This window comes from Centruroides vittatus, unplaced genomic scaffold (assembly GCF_030686945.1).
Source record: "Centruroides vittatus isolate TY-2023 unplaced genomic scaffold, ASM3068694v2 scaffold_1323, whole genome shotgun sequence".
NCBI lineage: Eukaryota > Metazoa > Arthropoda > Arachnida > Scorpiones > Buthidae > Centruroides > Centruroides vittatus.
Genome location: NW_027122675.1, coordinates 675,725 through 697,835, shown reverse-complemented (window position 1 = coordinate 697,835; position 22,111 = coordinate 675,725). Strand labels below are relative to the sequence as shown.

General features: G+C 30.5%; 1 protein-coding gene across 1 annotated transcript; it reads left to right on the top strand.

Annotated features, from left to right (window-relative positions):
- Positions 1 to 2,306: 2,306 nt before the first annotated feature.
- Positions 2,307 to 21,557, top strand: Mdh1 (malate dehydrogenase 1). Its single transcript, XM_067284565.1, has 8 exons — positions 2,307 to 2,391; positions 8,606 to 8,701; positions 8,796 to 8,892; positions 9,065 to 9,240; positions 15,516 to 15,638; positions 17,630 to 17,803; positions 19,733 to 19,846; positions 20,990 to 21,557. The coding sequence occupies exons 1-8, from the start codon at positions 2,389 to 2,391 to the stop codon at positions 21,200 to 21,202; spliced, it is 996 nt and encodes a 331-aa protein (XP_067140666.1). The 5' UTR covers positions 2,307 to 2,388; the 3' UTR covers positions 21,203 to 21,557.
- Positions 21,558 to 22,111: the final 554 nt, after the last annotated feature.

The window sequence follows — 22,111 nt, the reverse complement described above, 5'->3', positions numbered from 1 at the left end:
ACTGTTTCGACCAAGGTCATTCAGCTAACACGTTCCTATAGTGTATGATAAATTTTGTATCGCTTTAATTGATAAAAAAGTACTAGTATACAAGATAAATTTTAAATTACTAGTTGAGATGTTGGTCGCCAGGGCGGCGCCACCATCTGGGATAAAGATTTACAAGTAGTACCTCTTTCGATAATTTAATTAACGACCACTATCAATCTCGAACAATCTGCATCTGCAGGTTGCATACCAAATTTTATGGCAAATGTACCAACTGATGAAATTCTCTTGTCAAAATCAAATTTATGACATTCCGATACTAAAGTATGAAAAAAATCCGTTGAAATACTCTTTTGCCAAGAAAATTGTTGATGTTTTCCAAACTCCGCCATTACAACAATAAATGACAAAATATCCAATGTAAACTTCGAACAAAACGATTCACGCGACAATATATAACTTTTTGAACCTGATTTATTAAATTACTCTTAAAAAAATTAGAAAATGTTAGGAAATTAATCTACAACTGAAATGACGTTAGAAATCTTGTAAACTAAAGAAGCGACACCTAGATTAACTTTCAATACACGTGTGTTGTCGAGATTCCGGAAGTGCCGCCATAAGCTACCTAGATGCATTTCTTCCAAAAAAAGTAAATGAAAGCATAAAAACGTAAAAAATGAATGATTTCGATTTTTTGTAATCGAAATCAATCACTTTTTTCGCCCTGTAAGCAGTAAGAGTACCATCTTCCATAAATGTGTTTTCTGGCAAGACCCGTTGTAGAGACAAACGTCTAGACCCTGAGCAGCGTTAATGCCAATTTCTACCGCACTACGACGCGTTTGCAACGTCAGTCTTTTCGCCTGATCCGAAGAATAAAACTAGCGCGTTTATCGTTGCTTATGACACTGTCAACATCGAGGAACTCGTTTTACGTTAAATTTTAACCCACACACGCTTACGTTTAACGTAGCGAGTGTGTTTAAAATATAGACAAAGTTTAAACAGGCGTATTAAGGCAAGCAAGCACGTAAACGACGACGATAACAGTGAGAAAAATATTAATTAATTAAAGTATTTAAGTGCAGGTTGTGTTTACCCACGTATCACAAAAAAGAACGGTTTTTAATTAATAGTAATTACGAAAAAACCATTCGTGATTTGTAATTATGACCAGAAAATACGACAAAACCAGTTCCAGCTATTGGCGCTGTTTGCAGCAGCGGCATAATTTAGAACTAATGCTCGCTCAGAATCTAGACGCTTGCATTGCGGTATTCCTATTCCTATTCCTGCGGTATTTCTATTCGTTCGGTATTCCTATTCCTATTCCTATGATAATACGGAGCTTTTTTAGCTTCAAGCGCTTTTCCCTCCTATGCTGCAATCATACGACCCATTTTTTGCCGGGCGAAGCTTATTGCTTGGCCATGCGCGAGGAGCGGAAAAATAATTCCTTCAGGGAGGTCTTTTAAGGATAATTGGCTCCTATTCAGGCGTTATAGAAGTGGAGAAAACCACGTGGCCATCGTCCGGATTCGATCCTGAATTCCAGATGGCCGTCACTGAACGAAAGAATTAAATATAAAAATTCAAAAATTTTGAGAATTTCCAAATTAGTATATATGAGCCGAATAAATGTAGTGTGATTGAGTAATCGCATAAAGATCGATTGATACATTAACTGCATATCTCGTCTATAAATATCTGTCCTTTAAAAATGTTTCTATTCTTTATTAAAGCAGATAAGATTAGATTTTCTACTGACATTTTTATCACGTGTTCGCTCTCTAAAATAGCCAACTCCAAGAGCTCTGTAGTACCATTGATATAACTAAAAATAGAATCTATAGCGTGGTTATTTACTTATATATTAAAATATGATATTTTATACGCCTTATCAAATGTATTATTCAAGAAAATTTGAAAAAAATTATTCAAATATTACACAAATGATGTAAAACAAAGATTTATCTGATTAATAAATTTAATTATTTGATATTATTTTTTCCTTTCGTATTTTTTCCTATAAAAATAAAGATTTAAATACATGTAAAGGTAATTATAAATTTTACGAAAACTTTCCTGAAATATTTGAACTTCACCTTCCTCAATTTAAAGTCCAATATTTACGCGTCCGATTACGTCAAAGAGCACCAGTCGTATCCATGCGCGAATTTATGCCAATAATTTATTTATAAAATTTCTAAAAATTATTCGAGTAAATTATTTTATTATTTAATATTAAATATTATTTAAATGCAAAAATTTCCTTTATTTTCTTTCATTTTATTGTCGCTTTTTATTAATTATAGATCTACTTTATATGACGGATGGATTAACCATTGTGATTCGGCGTCCTTTCATTTCCTTCCTGGTCTCGAGCGAAGGTTAAATATGGTGAGTTGCATTCTTCTACTTTTTCGTGCATTTAAAAAATATATTTTTTAAAAATAATTTGCCTTTATTTTACAGCAATTAAGAAGTGAGCACTTACATTTTATCATAATGTATCTGAATAATCGGTTTAATAATAATTCTGTGTGATTTTATGTGAATGCTCACTGTGTATAAAGTATATAAAATAAAAGGTACGGTGCAGCCCTGAATGACCCTGTCTGAACTGTAGAATATGCCAATAGGGGGGTATTAAATTTGGGGGGGGGTCCCCAAAACTCCTGATTCAGAACTGCAATTTTACCAAATATAAAATGCATTTGAGTTTGTAACCTAATCCGGGGGTCTCGAACTCAATTGTGGCAAAGGGCCGGTCAGATACGTACGTGTCGGATGCGAGCCCTATTTGATATTACTTGGTAAACCAAAACGTATTGTAATTAAAAATGGGCTCTGACGAAGGCCATTTTGATGCCGGGCCTTTGACTTTCGGTTGGACGTTCGAAGTTTTTCTGTTTTAATCCCCATGGAATTTTAGAAAAGAAATTGTCGAGACCTCGGGTTGGATACAAAGCCTTAACGGGCCCACTGGTTTGCAACCCCTGACCTAAACAGCTGTAATAAAAATTAGTTTTCTGGACTCGTTTGTTGTTTTCTATTAATGATGATCATCTTTAGTGTGTGAATGTTTGTCAAGATCAATTAATGAAGAGAGATATTTTATGTATGCATAAGACTGATTTGAATGATAATTCATAAATAAATACACCACTTTACCAGTGCCATAACTAGGGCGGTGCCCAGGCCCAGGGTGTAGACCCTGGGGGGCGTAGAAATGACCTGGACCAAGTTTTATATCATAGTTTTGGGGCATAGTTACAGAAGCTCGCACCGGGCGCATAAAAGACTAGTTAAGACTCTGCACTTTACCATTTCTGCAATAACTTTTTAATATTAAACACTATTGCTTTTGGCCACATTAAACTACATTCAGGCTCAGGCCAAACAAAAAAAAGGAATAAAATTTTTAAAAAAATTTAGATTGAAGCCATGTAATATGCTGAAAGTGTGGTGTTTGTTATTGTTGGAATGTTAAGGTGGTGATGGTGGATATATTTTTGAAAAATATTCCTATTGCTAAATAATGCGTTGCATTCCTGATACTGCAATTTGTTTTTATTTTTTTAATTGATACTACAAAACAATCCACCTAAAATAAGTTCTACTTTTGCTATCGAGAATTGATTCAAACTAACTTCCTTACACATTTTTTTATATTTTTGATCAGGGATCTTGTTTTTTCCTTGTCCTTTTGCCAACTCCATTGCATTTAAGCACAGTGGATGAAATTAAGTCTAGCTAAATGCATTATTGTGTGCCAGTATCTTGCAAAAACAGATAAAAACCATTTTATAGACCTACACAAAAATTAAAAGGAAAAATATTCTTATTGATCGCATTTCCAGTTTTTTTAAGCAGCTTTGATGACAATATTAATCACGAATATTTTATGTCATAGTAAATACAAGCAGATGAATACGTCTAATGGATAATTAATACTCTAAAAGAGTTAGAGATGTTGTTTAAACAAAGTTATTAATACAGTTTTTCATCTTGCATTTTATGATGCATATTCTCAAGTAATGCCATGATTTTTACAATATTCTAAATAAAATTAGTAGAACTATTAATCTGAAGATTTTTATTAGAATACAGTGAATTAAGAATTTATAAAAATGTGTAGTCTGTTGCCTTTAATGTTTATTTAACATGCACATTAATTTAATATAAAAATAATTTCCATTAAATAGATATGCAAGATTTAATGCTTGAAATCAGAAGAAAGTTTCATTAACTGTGCAATTGCACAATTTATTCTAAATTAAGTCAACACTACTTTTAATTTCCAATAGAAAGAAAAATTTTAATTTGTGTAACAATTCAATATACAGAAAGCTCATTTATGCTAATGAAAATATATAACAATTTAGGGGATACTATAGATTACTATCTATGGAATTTCGGGACTTTGAGTATATATCTGAACTGAGGGGACCGAGACAAGTTCAACGATACCCTACTTTTGGACCGGAGACGAAAAATAAAAAAGTTATCATACTTTTTTCCAGTGATCGCGCGATGATAGGGAGTTGCGTTGCTCTCTCTGCTAAGTCGGCCTCGCTATTGCGATCGGGAGTCACGTCACTTGCCGTTAAAATTGCCTTTAGTAGACGTTTTCCCCTTTTTTTTACTTTGTTCAAGAACTACCGTGAATCAATAACTAGTGATGTTTAGCACATGGCGGCCTGCCAGCGGCTCCCCTCCGGGAGGTCAGTCGAGAGTATGAACAATCAGAACGGCCGCCACGTTCGCTGCCATAAGTAACATTAACCGAAATGGCGATCGCGTGATGATCGGAAGTCGCGTCGCTCTCTCCACTCTCGTATCGCGTGTTTAACCCTACTGGAGATGACCGTAGTCCGACGTCATGGTTTGCAGACTTTACCGCAAGATGGCAGTACTAGCAACTATGGTGTCGTCTTCATGAGAGCATTAAAAAAGTATCATACTTTTTCACTTACCATACTTTTTTATTTTTCATCTCCGGTCCAAAAATAGGGTACCGTTAAACTCGTCTCGGTCCCGAGTTCCAATATATAATCAGTCCTGAGATTCCATAGGGGGTAATCTATAGTACACCCACAATTTATAATAGTGACTGATTTTTAATACTTCTAATATTTTAAATATTCAAAATTAATCTACATGGTGTATTTCCATGCATGTAAGAGTGTAATGTTTATAAGTGAAAATTCACTTGTTTTAGAAGCAAAACAGGACTTGTTTCAAAGAGCATATCCTGCATATAAGAGCTTGTTCTTATGTGTGCCATCTTGATTTGGCATATACTGCTATGTCAATGTAAGTTTAAATGTTAATGTATTGATACAGTAACATCTCAACAAAATCTCTGCTGTAATCATTATTAAAAATTAAAAAACAGCTTTTGATACTATAAAAGTTTTTAAAATAGTTGGTTTTTTTTACACTCATAGTGCTGATTTTTTTTTTTTTTCCTTCCTCTAGAAGAGAGTGCATTTATATGTGCAGAAATATGGTAATACTCTATTTTACAGGATATTTCAAAAATGACTTAGCTGTTTTGGGAATAAAAAAGGCTATAAAAAAACCTTTCAGATGTTACAGTATATATAAATATAGTAGAACATATGATCAAGCATATCAGGTGTTATCTTTTGAATAGCTACAATAACACAAATTTCAAAGATCTGCTAGATCTCTTTTGTGATATCTTCAGACTTAATGAGTGTCCAGGCAAAAATTCCAAAGGTGTTTAGTCATGTAAACATGCTCATGATTGAGGTCTTCCAAATGACTGGGAAAGTGGGTGTTGAAATAATCCCAATTGTTGCATAATGACATGATGCCTCATCCTACTTAAGTTTGGATCAAGAATACCATCCTGAAGACACTGAGGTTTGAGTAATTGTTTGATCATATCAAGGACACATTTCCTGTAATTATATCTTCTGAAAACAAAGATAAGAGACTTCGACTTGTCAAAACCATTATGTCAGTATAACTACTTTTTTAAAGTATCTCTAATTTCAACATAACAGCCACTTTTGAAGCACCATGTGTAATTCTTTAGAAAGAAAAAGGGGTGTGTGTGTGTGTGTGTGTATATATATATATAAGTGTGTTAAATTAATATTCAATATTTTTATTAAAAAAAATAACATCTATATATCATGGAATTTTTTAATTTTATACCTTTTTGTTTTAAGTTTCTAGTAAATTTATAAAATTTTTAAGAATATTTTAAGTGATGACATTTTTTTTCCACTTGAGATGAATGTCTGCTGCTGTTTTTATTAACAATAAGATTCTTGCAGTATATCTTATCTTTACATCAAAGATTTTCTTCAGTGAAATATTTAATTATATAAAATGAGTACTGAAAACATAGACTTAAAAACTGTTTTAATTTAAAATTATTGTAGAAATCTTTAACTTGTTCTTACATATACCTTTTTTTGATATACACAAATTAAATGAATCATTTAATTTTCTGTTTATACAAAATCAGCCATGTAATTAATACTACTTCAGATCTCTCTCTCAATAGAAGCAGTTAGTTATTTTCTCACGGATGACATCATAAATAATAACATGTACCGTACATTGCAAAAAGAAACATCAAAATACTAAACCAGACAATTGCCGTAATTAATCGATCCCACTCCGGGCTGATTCTTTTCTTCCAGACTGTTCTAAATTAATTATTTTCGATAAGAGATGGTAATAATTACTAATAATTATTAATAGTAGTAAAAAATAGCCAGTTTAACTATGGCGATTGTTTGGTTTAGTATTAATACTAATACTAATAGTCGGGCTTTGGGATGTTTATATAGAAACATAAAAAATATTATGTACAGTATAAAGACTACACAATTGTATCCTAACAATCATTTGGTATAGACAGAAGTAATAAAATGTATACTTTAGTAGAATTATAATTTTTTTTCAAATACAGAATGGACAAAAAGTCTGTAAATGCTAAACGTTCTAATATTTCTTCCAATTTTTATGTATGAAATAAAATTTGTGTAGTAAGTATTATCAGTGCAGGGACATTTTTGTTGATGAAAGAAAAAATTAGTTCCAAAAATCTCCCAATGGCATTAGCAGACAAAATAACGAATAGACATGCTAACGACGATGAAAATGATTATCAATATAATTTCTGATTTGTGATAGTATTTAAATTCTCAAGTGTTTGATTATATTCTTCCACATTGTTAGAATTAAAACATGTTATTTGCTGCAAGGTAACATCCATCCATCCATGTACTGTACACTCTGCAGTTGAGGACATTGTTACTCGGCTAAATTTTATTTTACCCTGTGATGGAGGCTGTGTCATTGCCTAATAAACACATTGAAAGTAATTTTCATTGTCATTTGGATTTCTTTTGTATGTCAACACCACGTATTGGTGGTTTTTAAAACTAAATTTTGTTTTTCTCATCAACAAAAATCCCTCATGCTGATAATGCTTACCAATACACATCACATTTCATTTTTCCATTTAAATTAATTCTTCCATTTTTTTATGAATGTTTAGTTTTTACAGACTTTTTGCCCATCCCATACAAATTAATATGAATGTATTATCTTTATATTACATATTTAATCTACTATTGCTTATAATAATCATCTGGTTTTAGATTTGAACAGTTTTTTAATATAAAAAGAAAATGGACTCCTGATTATTCAATATGAATGTTAATTAACAGCACCTGATTATAAATAACAGCACCATTTTTGTCTAATATTGATCTATAGTCTTAATATCACATGAAATATGTATAGCTAGTAGAATTGTTCTTTATTGATTTTCAAAATTTTTTTTTGATTTTTATTTATAATTCATAATGCATTTATTTTTCTTCAGATATTTTAATATCCATCCATAGACCTAAATTTTAAGATTTTAAGTGAAACAAAAGTTATATAAAAATGATGATAATCAAAAAGTAACTCAATGATCAAATTATCATGTTCATAACTTTAGATTCTGATCATGAATTTTCCTTTTTGATTTGACTTTGACAAGTAAAAAAAAAAAAACCTGTTTATAAGTTGTTAAATGTAATTTCATAGATATGAAAATATTATGAATGGAAATACAGTCCCTGACTTTTAGATGTAATGCATTCACAGAAATGAATATAAAAGTTGAACAGTAGAATTGTATCTTGCGAAGAGTTTCATTTCTCAGAATGAAAAACAAAAATTATATCTTAAGATAGGAAATTTTTGGTTTTTTTTTATAGTGTATATGTTAGTGTATAAAATATCTTAAATATTAAGACTATAGATTAAGCAGAAAACAATTATGAAAATTTTTCCAAATGATTTTGATGTTACTGAAACCAAAACTGACTGACAGCTTAATTTTTCTTTGTTGGCTGAAAATATAAAAAGTGCAAATTTGATATACTTTGATATCCTAAAATAGCTTTTTGCATTATGTTTGAAATAGCTAGTTATATAAAAGTGAAGTGTCCAGAAGTGAAGGACTGCCTGTAATTTAGTATAAATCAACTGTTCATTTAGTGCTTGTTTTTCTAAATGTAATATAATAATATAAATTAATAGCATTTTTTTTTTCTTGTGTTTATTATAGGAACCTCTACGTGTTCTTGTGACTGGTGCAGCAGGCCAAATTGCTTATTCTCTCTTACATTCAATTGCAAAGGGAGATGTTTTTGGTAAAGATCAAGTAAGACATATGTTCTGTTTTGTTGTCTTTTTTTTAAATTCTTTAATAAATTCTTCTGAGCTTTAATAAAATTCTTTTTGATTTTTAATTTTAGCATATTATTCTTCACCTTTTGGATATTCCTCCAATGATGGGTGTTTTAGAAGGTGTAGTAATGGAATTAATTGACTGTGCCTTCCCACTTGTAGTAGGTATGAAAATAAATAATATTTTTCTGATAGTAATTATAAGTTTGTCTTATTTAGCACTTGTTTGTCGATGATATTTAATGTTTCTTAAATATCAAAGATTTTCAAATAGCAATAAACAAATTATTTTTCAAATAATTTATTATACTAGTATTTTTTTAATTAATAATTTCAGATATTGTTGCAACTACGGATGAAGCTAAAGCTTTTGACAATATTGAATCAGCTTTTCTTGTTGGTTCAATGCCTCGAAGAGAAGGAATGGAAAGAAAAGATTTATTAGCTGCTAATGTTAAGATTTTTAAAAGTCAAGGAATGGCTTTAGATAAATATTCAAAGAAAACTGTTAAAGTAAGTAAATATTGTGGATAGATAAGTGACATATGGTTTCATTATAAAGTTTTTATTAAGTACCAGATTTTAGTCTAAAATTGAGGCAAATTTAGACTAGCAGTTTTGGGATAATGATAATCAATTCCAATGAGTGAAATTTTATATTTAAATGTAGTAATTATAGTAGAGTCCCGTACAACGCGCAAATAAAGCAAGCAGCAACCCTTGAATTTTGTTGATAGTGGTATATGTTTTTTTCAACTTATAGACCAAGGTTTAAACTTTCATAAATTGTGTGATAATGCAGATTTTGATAACGCGATTTCCTATAATGCATAACAAATCCCCCGCATTGTACGGGACTCGTCTTTACTGTACTGTGTATTTCTGCAGATAATAGTTGAATCGTAAAAAAAAAACCCCCAAAATCCAGGGTCGTCTTATAGGACAGATACAAAAAAAAATTAGATTGAAATTTATATAAATTAAAACCATTATAAAAAAACGGACAAACTGTAATTATTTACTAGTAGAGAGTAGGGTATGTCCACAAAATAGAATAGCCCATAGGATGCTTTTGTGAATAGTCAAGGTCATTACCCTAATGCCCGAATCAGTGCGAATGTTTGCAACAGTCGCAAGGCAGTGTTGCCAGATGCAAGAAAATAAAATTTGTTCATTCGAAAAATTACGAATAGAACATAATTCCGTATACGCTATACAGTATTATTATCCAGATGATGATCACTGATCTAAACTAAATTTATAGGCCATTGATAGTTTGGGGGTCGTCTTATAGGACAGATATATGCTAAAATAATAAAACTTTGACGAAAATTTATACCTCATCTTATCCAAAGGTCGTCTTATCTGTGGAAATATATGGTAATTTCTATTACTTCTTCTCTAATATAAAAATTTAATGGTAACATCTTTTTAAATTTATATTATACTAAACAATAATAAATGAATGGAATGATGACAATATTAAACAGAAACAAAATGCAATAGTTTATTGTGTAAGTTTTTTATATTTATATTAAATGTGAACATGTTAATATAACAATGTAACAATATCAATTGTTGATACTCATATTTTGGAATGCAAATCAGTCTTTAATTCAGTCTCTTTTTGCTTATATGATAATACAACCAAGCAAAAAACTGAGATACAAAAATCACCCACTACCCTTTTATTTTCTTAATATTAAATCAAAATTGTATTTGGGCATGTGGTTAAAAAATTGCTCCTTAAAATCAAAATTTAGCATAAAATTGAGCAATGCTCCTGTTTTTATGGAACAATAAAAGTTGGGACAATTAGAAATGAACATTTATCTTCATTTAACATTTATCCCAGTTAAAAGTTACACAGTAGAATCCAGCTTTTAACATAACTGTTATAAAAAACATATTTTAATTTACAATTATTTGTAAGTAATCATATCCTTGATACTGAAAGTTTTTCTTTTTTCTTCTCCTTTCCTGATGAACTTCTGAATTGATTATATTACTCAAAGTAAGCATTACTTTGTGTGAAATATCAATTCAGAAGATTATAAGCTTGAAAATTTGAACAAAAATTAAGTGGTTGAAGAAAATCTAGCATCTTATGAAATTTTTTATTAATTAAACAATACACAAATTTTTAATAGTAAATGGAGGGGCCTTTCTAGCTTTTAGTTAAACAAACACACTAATTTCAAATCATTAATATTTAATTCTTCACTTCTTTACTTTGACTTAACTATAATAAATTGAATGTCTTTTAAATACTCATTGTTTAAAAAAGTCACCAAGTTCCAATTAGTTTCAATTTGCAAAAACTTTTTTATTCCTTGCAGATGACATACCTTGGAAAATTTTTTAACCATGCCTAATATAAACATTTGGAAATAATACTATTAATTGGTTTTTGTTAATATTTTTACATCATTTACTATGGATAACATCTATACCAGTGATGGGCAAAGTACGGCCCGGGGGGGCCAACTCTGGCCCGCGAAAGTATTTAATCCGGCCCGCCGAGGGTCCATCGACATGGATAGTATATGGCCCGCTATAATTACGTTTTGACGGTCGAGAAGTATAAAGTAGATTCTACTTAGTAGAATAATAGATGCATAACCTATAGGTGAAGCTAAACTAGCCGCGTAGTTCACGTGTTGCGTAATACGAGGCGCAAAGCGTGGTGAAATGAGAGGCGGGGGCGAGTGAACTCAGTCGCCACTCGCCAGCTGTCACTGACCGAGCCGCACGTTTTACGTTAATTTAATAACTATAAATAATTAATTTTTAATTCAGACATTTAATGACCAATTCAAAATTAAGTTGTGGATATGCATTTGAACGGGTTTGGAATTTAAAAGAGGAAATACAAGATTTCTTAAAGAATAAAACAGACAAATGGTCTGATTTCCAAATCTTCGAAGACAAAGATTGGCGTACCGATTTTGCATTTTTTACTGATTTGCTCGAACACTATAACAAATTAAATAAAAAATTGCAAGGAAAGAACCAATTTATAGATGAGACTTGGGGTTGTCTGAAATCATTTAAAACTCAGCTTTTTCTGTTTTATAACTGCATGGTGAAGAACGATTTAACTCACTTTCTGCGTTTAAAATCCATGTCACCAGTGAGTGAGAACAAACTAAAAGAATTCAATCAGGCGTTGAAAAAACTTCACACAGAATTTGAAACTAGGTTTCAAGATTTTAAGAACATTCAATCATCGCTAGATGTTTTCTCGATGCCGTTTAATGTTGATCCGGAAAATGTATCTGCAGAATTGCAGTTGGAAATTATTGAAATGCAGTGCAGTACCCATTTAAAGCAATTGTCCTTGAATTCCACAAAACTAGATTTTTATAGAGCACTGTGGAAAGCTGAATTCCCAAAGATGATTGCTCACGCCCAGAAAATTATGTTTGCGTCGTCTTATGTGTGCGAACAGACTTTTTCGACCATGAAATTGTGGAAAAACTCAATCAGAAACCGATTGACTGATGAACACCTTTTCGCACTGCTGAAAGTTGCTTCGTCACAGCTGGAACTTGCTTTCGAAAATATTATGGAAAATCAAAAACAATTCCATATGTCTCACACGCCTACCATGGCAAGGCCTTCGAATAAAAGTTAAATTAATTATTATTTAAGGTAAAAGGTAATTTGTAACATTTGTGTGTAATGCTGTAATGTTTTTATAATATTATGATTAAAAGCTTTAACACAAAATGCATTTTTTCTATAATTCTGGCCCTCCTCTAGAATTTCTTAAACTTTGTGGCCCCCATTAAAAAAGTTTGCCCACCACTGATCTATACTGATAGGGTTACCATAAGAGCTGAAGGCAAAATATGGACAGATTAGCATTAAAAGTATTCAGAGAGCAAGACAAAATAAAAGGAATTTTTCAATCTAGTAAATATAGGCATATAATATGTTTCAGTTTACTTTCCTTTGGGGCACAGATTGCAATTTTAAATATAAGAGAACTATTTTACCACTTAGACAACAAGTGCTATCGAATTAAAAAGCCGTCATGAATGCGCACGTTCTTTAAGCCAGCAGTCGGCAACCGGTGGTCTGCAGACTATTGATGATGTGCGAGAAAATTTGGGTGGTCCATGGAGAAATTTGGACATTGATCAACTGAAGATTACGTGAAGTATTACGAAAGAAAGGCAAAATGCTTAATTGCTTTTTCATTCATTGGGAGTTTTTATTCGAATCTAAAACCAAATACGAAGTGACTATTATCAATAAATAATGAACAATAAACAATATCGTGAGTGTGACTGTCGTCCTTTGTGGAAAAGCACTAAGAATCCATAAACTTATTTCAAACGAGCAGCAATGAACTTTAGACTTGCATTAATTTGTTGTAATTAAACATGCGAGTTTCATATTAATATAGTAAAATTGAACTTTTATGATCATTATTCTACAGATTTTGTATTGTTTAAAAAAATTCATGATAGTGGTCCACGGGATTCAAAATTGTGAGTTTAGTGGTCTGTGAGGTCAGAAAGGTTGCTGATGCTGCTCTAAGCAATAGAACTGTTACATTTGCTTATATAATGTTGCCACATAGCCAACAAATGCAATAATAATCATAAAAAATTTAGCACCTTTTTGTCAGATTTAAATCTAAGTGGTTATGATTTAACTATTAACTGCGCAATCAGTTGAAAAGTATGGACATTTTGTTTATAAGTTTAAAAATTTGATAATTGATTTTGTTTAACATCAGCTGGTAGTGACTAGCTTATTTAGGAAATATACAACTAAACAGTGTGTTAAAAATATCAGATTATTGAATATCTGAAATTAACCTATTATTTTAATTTGGAAAAAATATATAAAATGTCTCTGAAGTTATTCCTCCATGATTTGAAAGTTTTTTCATGATCCAGTTTAAAAATGTGTAACTTCATTATAATTGATCTCTTAAGTGGACAGTTTCCATTATGAACAGCCCATCAGTGCCTAAGTGGATAAAACCACTGAACACTAGTAGTTGGTTGTGGGCTCATGCATTGCCAACGTGCTGGTCACATGGAGTTTTCAGATTTTCTTCACGTTCCTGGGAGGCATTCCCTTGGTAGATTGCCCATGTGTTGCATTGCTGCAACCATATAAACCAACTCCATTATGGACATTGACACACAAAATTCATTATAATCAATGTCTTGACCTCTTAATGAAATGCTATTGTGTTCATTATAAGTCTGCTTCTTTGTTTAGAGTTTATGCTTGCAATCAAGTTGATTTTCCAAAAAGTTAATTTTGTAATCCCTATTAAAGTCCAAAAATTGATTTTGACTGCACAATTTTATTGAGACATTAAAATTTTTCCATGTTGACTGACTTGTCGTTGTAGGAGTTCATTCTATAGTAGTCTGTAGGAAGCATGTGTACCTTATGACCATAATTAGCAGAAATAACTGTTTTTTTTTTTTTTTTTAATTTTTTTTTTCTATGCCCTAATATGTTGGCTGAAAACAGTTCTATAAACCAATGTTTCTCAACGTGAGGCCACAGAACATTTCAAGGGGCCTACAGGCCATAAATGAACTTTTTTAAGAGCCACAATCAAAGTAAAATGCAGTCAAACCTCAGTTTTTGAATGCCTCACTTTTCGAACAATTCTGTTCATGAGCAGAATTTTGAACTTATATTTGCTCTGGTTGCCAAACAAGCTACTCAGCAAGAGCTGACCACAGGTTACTGTGTGTGTGTCAACTCCCTATACTTCCTATGTTGAAGAAAGTCAATGGCCTGACCAATCAACAAAAAGGTTTTATTTTGATAATGAGAAATGGATTAATCTGTCTTATAGTGTTTATGGGGAAAATTTTTGATTTTAGAACAAATTATGTTTGAAAACCAAGGTTTGAATATTAAAATTAAATGAAAATGATTAAACTGCAGTAAGTAAATTATTAAAGAAATATATGTAAATTATTAAAATAGGGAAATTTTGAACAGAATTTACTTTTTTTGTCAAAAGTGTTTTGTTATCTGATAATACACATATATTCAATTCTTGTAAGCAAAGATATGTTGAATCTTGCATATGTATGCAAAGCATGTTGGTTGTATAATATCAACATTATCATTCAACCATCAATTATTTTAAGTAAGTAAGTAAATGCCTCTTCAATCTGAAAAAAAGGAATCCTTTGGTAGACTACCTCACAGCTATTCAGGAAACCTTACTTAATCTGGATTGATTGTTAAATGACCCATTTGACAATCAATACAGAGAATGTTTGTTTATATGCAGCGGCCATGATACAGCGGCCATTCAGATATCCCAAGCCATGATGTGATCAGTGTTCTTGATTTCCTAGTTAAGAAATCAATTACCAAATTGAATCTTTCACCCTATTCATCTGTTTTAGACCCTTGTGATGTCTGGCTCTTCTTAAAAATAAACTTTTCACGAAAGGATGAATATTTGCATTTTTGACATTCAATGTCACAGTCACATGAAAAATGAACTTGATGATATTTCAGAAACAGTTTCAGATGTGTTTTTCTAATAGTGGCAAGTCTCTAACTAAATACATGCAGTACTTGCAGATGGGGATTACTTTATAAATGCTAATATACAGGTATGTGCACACTTTCTGCAAGTACATTACAGGAATTCACACACACTACACAAAACAAACAATAGCATAAACATTATGAATTTAGTTATATTGTGATTTACTAATATGTTTGTAATTTTATAACTTTAAAATAATTGTATATTTAATGCTCTAATAAGAAATATTTTCTAGGTTTTAGTTGTTGGTAATCCTGCAAACACAAATGCTTTTATCTGTAGTAAATATGCTCCATCTATTCCTAAAGAAAATTTTTCTGCCATGACAAGATTGGATCAGAACAGAGCTCAAGCACAGGCAAGTTTTTGTTTCTCTCTCTAAAAATTTAAAAATCAATCAAAATATAAAGATCTTAACAATTTGATTATGAGTATTCTTTGTCATTATCGTATATATTTTTAATACAATAATACTTTTAATTAGATGTTTATCAGTAGGAATTCATATTTTGTAAAAAACTTCTTATTCAGAGATGTGAGAAGTGACAGTACTCAATACATTTTGGAGTATATTTTTATTAATTCAAAGTTCTTTTGAGTATATGCATTACATTTCATTTTAATTTACATTAGTGTTGATGTTAGTTAATTTATTGAGTAGTTTGAAGTCCAATTTTTTAATAATGTTTCCAAAATAATCTGAGAGAATAAAAAATTAATGATTGACCATGATCAAGAACTTACTCATGCTTGTTTTTGATACTTTAAAATATGACACAAAGAAGACAAAAATAGAAATCACATATGACTTCTGTTGATGATTGATATCAAAATACTAGTTCCCAATCCAAACAATCTTGCAATAAACATGCAGTTTTGGTACATAGACTAGATGTGAAATATATTTTAAAGCACCGATTATTTGTATTATTGATTTTAATAAATAAATCAGAATCTGATATTGATTTTTCCAATTATGTTGAGTCACTAAAATTAGCCTTTTCCAAGCCATGTCTAGAATTCTTGACAGCTCTGCTTCTGTAGAATCTGCCAAGGTCAAGATATCTTGAGCTTTTTTGAGGCAGTTGACCACCTTTTTTCTTCGTGTTAAAATTTGTTTTACTCATTTCTGTAATAATCCATTTGTTTTCTATCACCATCATTTTCTATAGAACTTTATTATAACAAACGTCCTTCTTTTTACATCATATTTTTGAATCTTTGTTATTGATTAGCTTATGGACAAGTAGAAGTAATGTAAAAATTTTCAGCAAAATAATTAAGTTTATAAATACTAGATGGCATACTAAAAGGTGTGATTCTGTATATATTAGTTTTCTAATATTTCTCAGCTTTATATTTATTAAAATAAAAGTAATTGCTTTTAAAAAATACACAAATAATGCAAAAATTTAAATGTTTTTCAAATATATTATTATTTAGAGTTAGCTCATAGTAATTAGCAACTTGAATGTAATACTACCATGTCATTGACTGCAAAAAATAAATTTATACAGTACTTTAAAAATTGTAAAGAAATGAAAATAAATATATTACCACTAAGACAAAGATGTTTTTATAAATACAGTAAACTTTCACCTCCTATTAGTCCTAGTTAGCAGGGGGTTATCAGTTTACAGAAATCCAAGTTAGCAGGCTGTTTTCTCTGACATGGAAAACAAGGTGGATCTACAGTATAGTCATTTATTACGATTAGCTCTGTACAGAAGTTTTACTAAGCTTTAGTAGGTTATACTACTGAATTTATTATTATAGGAAATGAGGTCAAAAAATTTATGGTGGTACGGTATATAGAAATATACAGCCCTTAGTAACTTAGCAACTACAGTAATGTATTGCAAAGACTTCCAGATACTGTGTGTATATTTTTAACTTTTTTGTGTTTGAACTTCTGAATGCGATCTTCCATATCTAGAACAGAAACAGCTGAAAATATTTGCTTTAATTTATATGCAGAATCATAAAGCCACTGAATAAATTTTTCAGACAAAATATTTGCAATAATGGGATCAAAATCATTGATTATCTATCAAGTCACAAATTTTTAAAACCAAATTTAAGTTTCCAAAATGCTAACAACAAAAGTATACTTTGGTTGAAGGAGATTTTTGAAAAAATGTTTTTATAGGTGAAATTTTGACTTACCATTTATCATATGCTCAAGTTTAGTTAGTGTAATGTGTTAGTTAGATTCTGTTTGTGCTTTACTAATCCTTATATTTAGTTAAATGTATGTAAAAATATACAGTTTCTACAGATTTTTAGTAAATATATTAGACAAAGTTACTCATTATTTCAATGACTTATATATAAATATAATGTAATTAGATTGCTTCCCGACTGAAAATCTCCCCAAACGAAGTTTCTAATGTAATAATTTGGGGTAATCACTCTTCAACCCAATTTCCTGATGCCAGTCATGCAGAAGCTAATGTAGGTGGCAAAAAAACTAAAGTAATTGATGTCGTAGAAGAAAGCTACTTGAAAGGAGACTTTATTTCTGTAAGTATCTTTAAAATGAATCCTTTTCTTTTTGATTTATTTTATCATCATCTGAAAACACAAGCTTTATGTAAATGCATTTTATATTATTGTACATAATTAAATTTAGTCTTGATTGTGATTGATCATATTCATTATATTTGATTAATCAGTCAATCCTTTTGTCCTGTTATTTTTTTAGGAATAATCTCTCTATTTGAATATGAAATAAATTTATATTGCAGAAAAATTACTAGGATAAAAACATGGATTTTTATCTTATATTGAACATAACAACAAATAAAATTTTAAAATATTTGTTTAAGAGTTGAATGTACACAGTGTGCAATTTGTAAAATTTTCCAGAGGAAGGACAATCACTCACTTCATATGCAATAAAATTTGAAGCCTTCAAGGCTTCAAATCTGCAAAAAATTTTGGTATATTTAGGCTTTAATGCTTCAGGGGAAAATGAACAGAAGTTACAAAGATTTTAATTAATATTCAAACAATAGTAAAAGTAAATTTCGAAGCAGAAGAAACTTAAAATGTTGGTGTTGGCACACAGTGAAAATGTAAAGAAACTTCACTTAACCCTTTTGCTATCAGTCTTGAATGCTTTCTTGATTTTGTGATAATTGATTCTTTACTTTTGTTAAGATGTTATCTCCATGTCTTTTTAATGCTTTTGTTTAGACTTTCTTTGAAATAAAAAGTTAAGTAAACATGTTTAATAATCCAACATTTGAAACTCTAAATTGAATTTGAATAAAGCTTGTTTTCTAAAATTTCTGGTCTATTTATGAATTTAAATTTAAGAATTCTCAATATAGTCATCTAATCCAGTGGTTCCCAAAGTGTGCGCTACTGCCCCCTAGGAGCAGTGAGTAAACCCAGGGGAGCAAAAAGAAGCAAGGGGGCAGCAGAGGGTCCTGACCGACCGGTGACCATAGGCAAGGGTTGGAGTCATTGACAAACTTTCTCTCTTATCCATTAAAATGAGTAAGAAGAAACATGGTGTTCAATGGTTCCAGATATGGAGAACGATGTAGTTAGGACACAGCATGAGGTCATTAAAAAAGTTATTTGTGAAAGGCTTTGAAACATTCTGAAAGGAAAAATGGGTTAGGGGTGTTTGGGCAATGTTGGGTATAAGTTTATGGAACCAAGGTAGCAGTGGCTCAAAAAGTTTGAGAATCACCTGATCTAATCAATTCATAATAGATTGAATTCATTCATTTCTAGTAACAATAAATTAATATGACAAAAATGTTAGCATTAAAGCTTTTAAATCTTTGAAGATTTAAAAAGCCAAAGATTTCATATCCCTAGATATACAATTGTACACAAACTGAGTGATCTCATTTTATTATTAGGGAATAGATGACATAAAGATCATGGTAGTAGTATTACTGCAGATAGCCTATGTGTATTGTAAAACCAAAAGGACATTAAGCAACTCTCCACCAGTTTCCAGTTATGGAAGATAATATCTAGATGTGTTTATCCTAATTGGTAGACAGATATGTCTATTTTAAGCATTCCTAAATGTTTCTATCCAGCTGTACTGACATCGGTAGGTAAGCAAACAAGGCAAAACAAAAGGCTGCTTGCAATATGTACTCCTTGCAATGTGTTTGGACAAAATTCATACAATTTAGATGTCACAAATAATGAATGATTATGTAGTTACACTTATAAATCATTGTAGTTTGAATTTTACACAAACTTTCAGTTTTATAAAATTGTAAAATTTTTGACACCCACGTTTGATAAATGGTAGGAAGCAGCTATCCTTGGCTAAGAAACTTCAGTTTCTGTAGAACTGATGATGTGAAAGGTAGAAGGGAGAATTCCCTCATCTTCCTTCAAATTGCACAGATTGTACACATTTATTGTTAAAAAATAGTTATTATATATGTATACATTACTATTGTATAATTTTTACAGGTTGTACAGAAACGAGGTGCCGCTGTAATTGCTGCAAGAAAATTGTCTAGTGCTATGTCTGCAGCTAAAGCTGCTGGTGATCACATGAGAGATTGGTGGCATGGTACTCCTCAGGTATGAATAATTTTAATTATCCAAATAGTTAGTTAAATAAATTTAAAAAAAAACAGAATTTTAATTTTATAAAATACTAAACATAACACATCAAACATTTAACATTTTGCAAAATTTTTGACTTTATAAACTGATTTTCTTGTCCTAGAAAAAATTTTTAGGAAGTTATAAACTGTCCTTTCCTGGCTATTATGCATACATAACAAGGAAAAGTTGGAATCGTGTCAAATTTGATCCTCCGGGTTTTTGCACATCTCAATGTTTTAAAACCTCTGAATCCAAAAATGGGAAAAAATTCCGTGTGTTTGTGTTGGCATATATTTTGTTTAATATCTCTGGATGGGATAAAGAAATGAAATTTGGCTTGTTAGCTTGTATATAAAGGGCATTAGTGGTTAAAGGTAGAGGGTGTCACATGTCATATCTTGAGTGGGGTTGGACTTAATGAAGATATTACTTGATATTAGCATTTTACAGATTTTTTTTATAGAACTCCTCTTTATCCTCAAAATTAAGTTTTTTGCCATTTTATAAGACAAGAATATAAAGTTTTTTTTAATAACAGATGGCATCATAAGTATTTTAATTTTGTGCTAGTATGTCTATTTTTTTCTGGGAAGTTATAAAAATCCAGCAATGAGTTAAATTATATTATAGACTGTAACGGTGACAAATTCCATTTTTAGTAGTTTACTTTTAAAACTATTCTAGACTCTTATAAAAACTAAATATAAATAAAATATCCACAGATTTTAAACAAAATATTTTAATTCTTTTTTGCTGCATAATTGAAGAATCTAAATAAATTGTATTGTAGCAAATAACTGTTTTCTCTCTGTAAAGTACTAATGCTTCTGCAATATTAATGAGTACATCTACAAACAAAATGGATTCTGAAGTCTAACTTATTTTTTAACATGTATTTTGATGCAAAATCAAAGCAGAATTAAACATTTAGTTGTAAATGTATTTTTTTTATGATTTTACTTTGTCAAAAGTAATGTTTTTATTACCATTTTTCTGAAAACGTTTGCCTTTAAGTTTTAGCAACAGCTTTTATTTACATTTGTGTGTAAGTTTGTATGAATAAAGAAATTATTTTTCTTACATTTATTTATAATTTTTTTTAAATTTTTATTTTAGGGAAAATATGTATCCATGGCAGTATATTCAGATGGATCTTACGGGGTTCCCGCCGACGTCATGTTTAGTTTTCCCGTCGAAATCGGACCGGATCGTAACTGGAAAATCGTGCAGGGTCTGTCCATCAACGATTTTGCCAGAGAGAAGTTAACTCTCACTGGAGAAGAACTCGTTGCCGAGAAAACGGACGCACTATCAGTCTGTGAAAATTGACAAGCGACACCCCCTGCAGCTAGAATGTAAATGCATTAAAGTTATTAGCTCAGTATAATTTGAGAGCTGATTTGTTTGTAGACTATTATGTATAGTTTGTTGATAATTTGAAAAAGCTGTTGATAAATGCATTATTATTTTGATTTATATAAAAGTTAGTTATTCAAAGTTGAAATTATGTAGAATACTTTGGAGACTAGGAAAGTGTTCACTGGCTGTAGGTGGGTAGCTTTTTTTTAATTTCAGTCAGTAAGTATTAAATTGTCTATATTATTGTTGAAACAAGCATAATCAGGGAGATATCTGTTATGCATTTAAATGATCTAGAAGAATATTAAAAATTTCAAAGTTTGAATTGTTTCCGTCCTGTTGTTTTAATATACATTTATCTTCATATTTGCTATTATTCTCAATCTCTAAAAATTTCAAAATTTAATATTCTAATAAATCATTATATTATAATTACACCCAACACTTTTGAGGATATTTAACTTTTATTGTTTAATGACTAAGTACTGTTTTTCTCTCCAATGAGAAGACTAAATCTTGAATTTTGTTATTGTTTAATGTTTTTTGCTTAATTTTAAAATGAAACCATTTGGAAGTTTCTAAAAATGAACATAATTATTAAACTAAACTGTAATCTTTGGAGCAAAAGTAATGTGTTTGCAAGTTCTAAATGCAATAGTAATCCAACCACAAAATATACTTGATTACTGAACAAAGTTAAAATTTATTACAATTCTTGGATTTACACTAGACAATAATTGAAAGTAATACACTGATGTAATAATTTCCAAGTAACACTAATCATGTTGACAATAGATGAGTATCTTTCTTCCATTATGAATATCTTAAATACATTCAAAATGTTTAGGTTTGTTTTACTTAACACAATCAGATTACTGA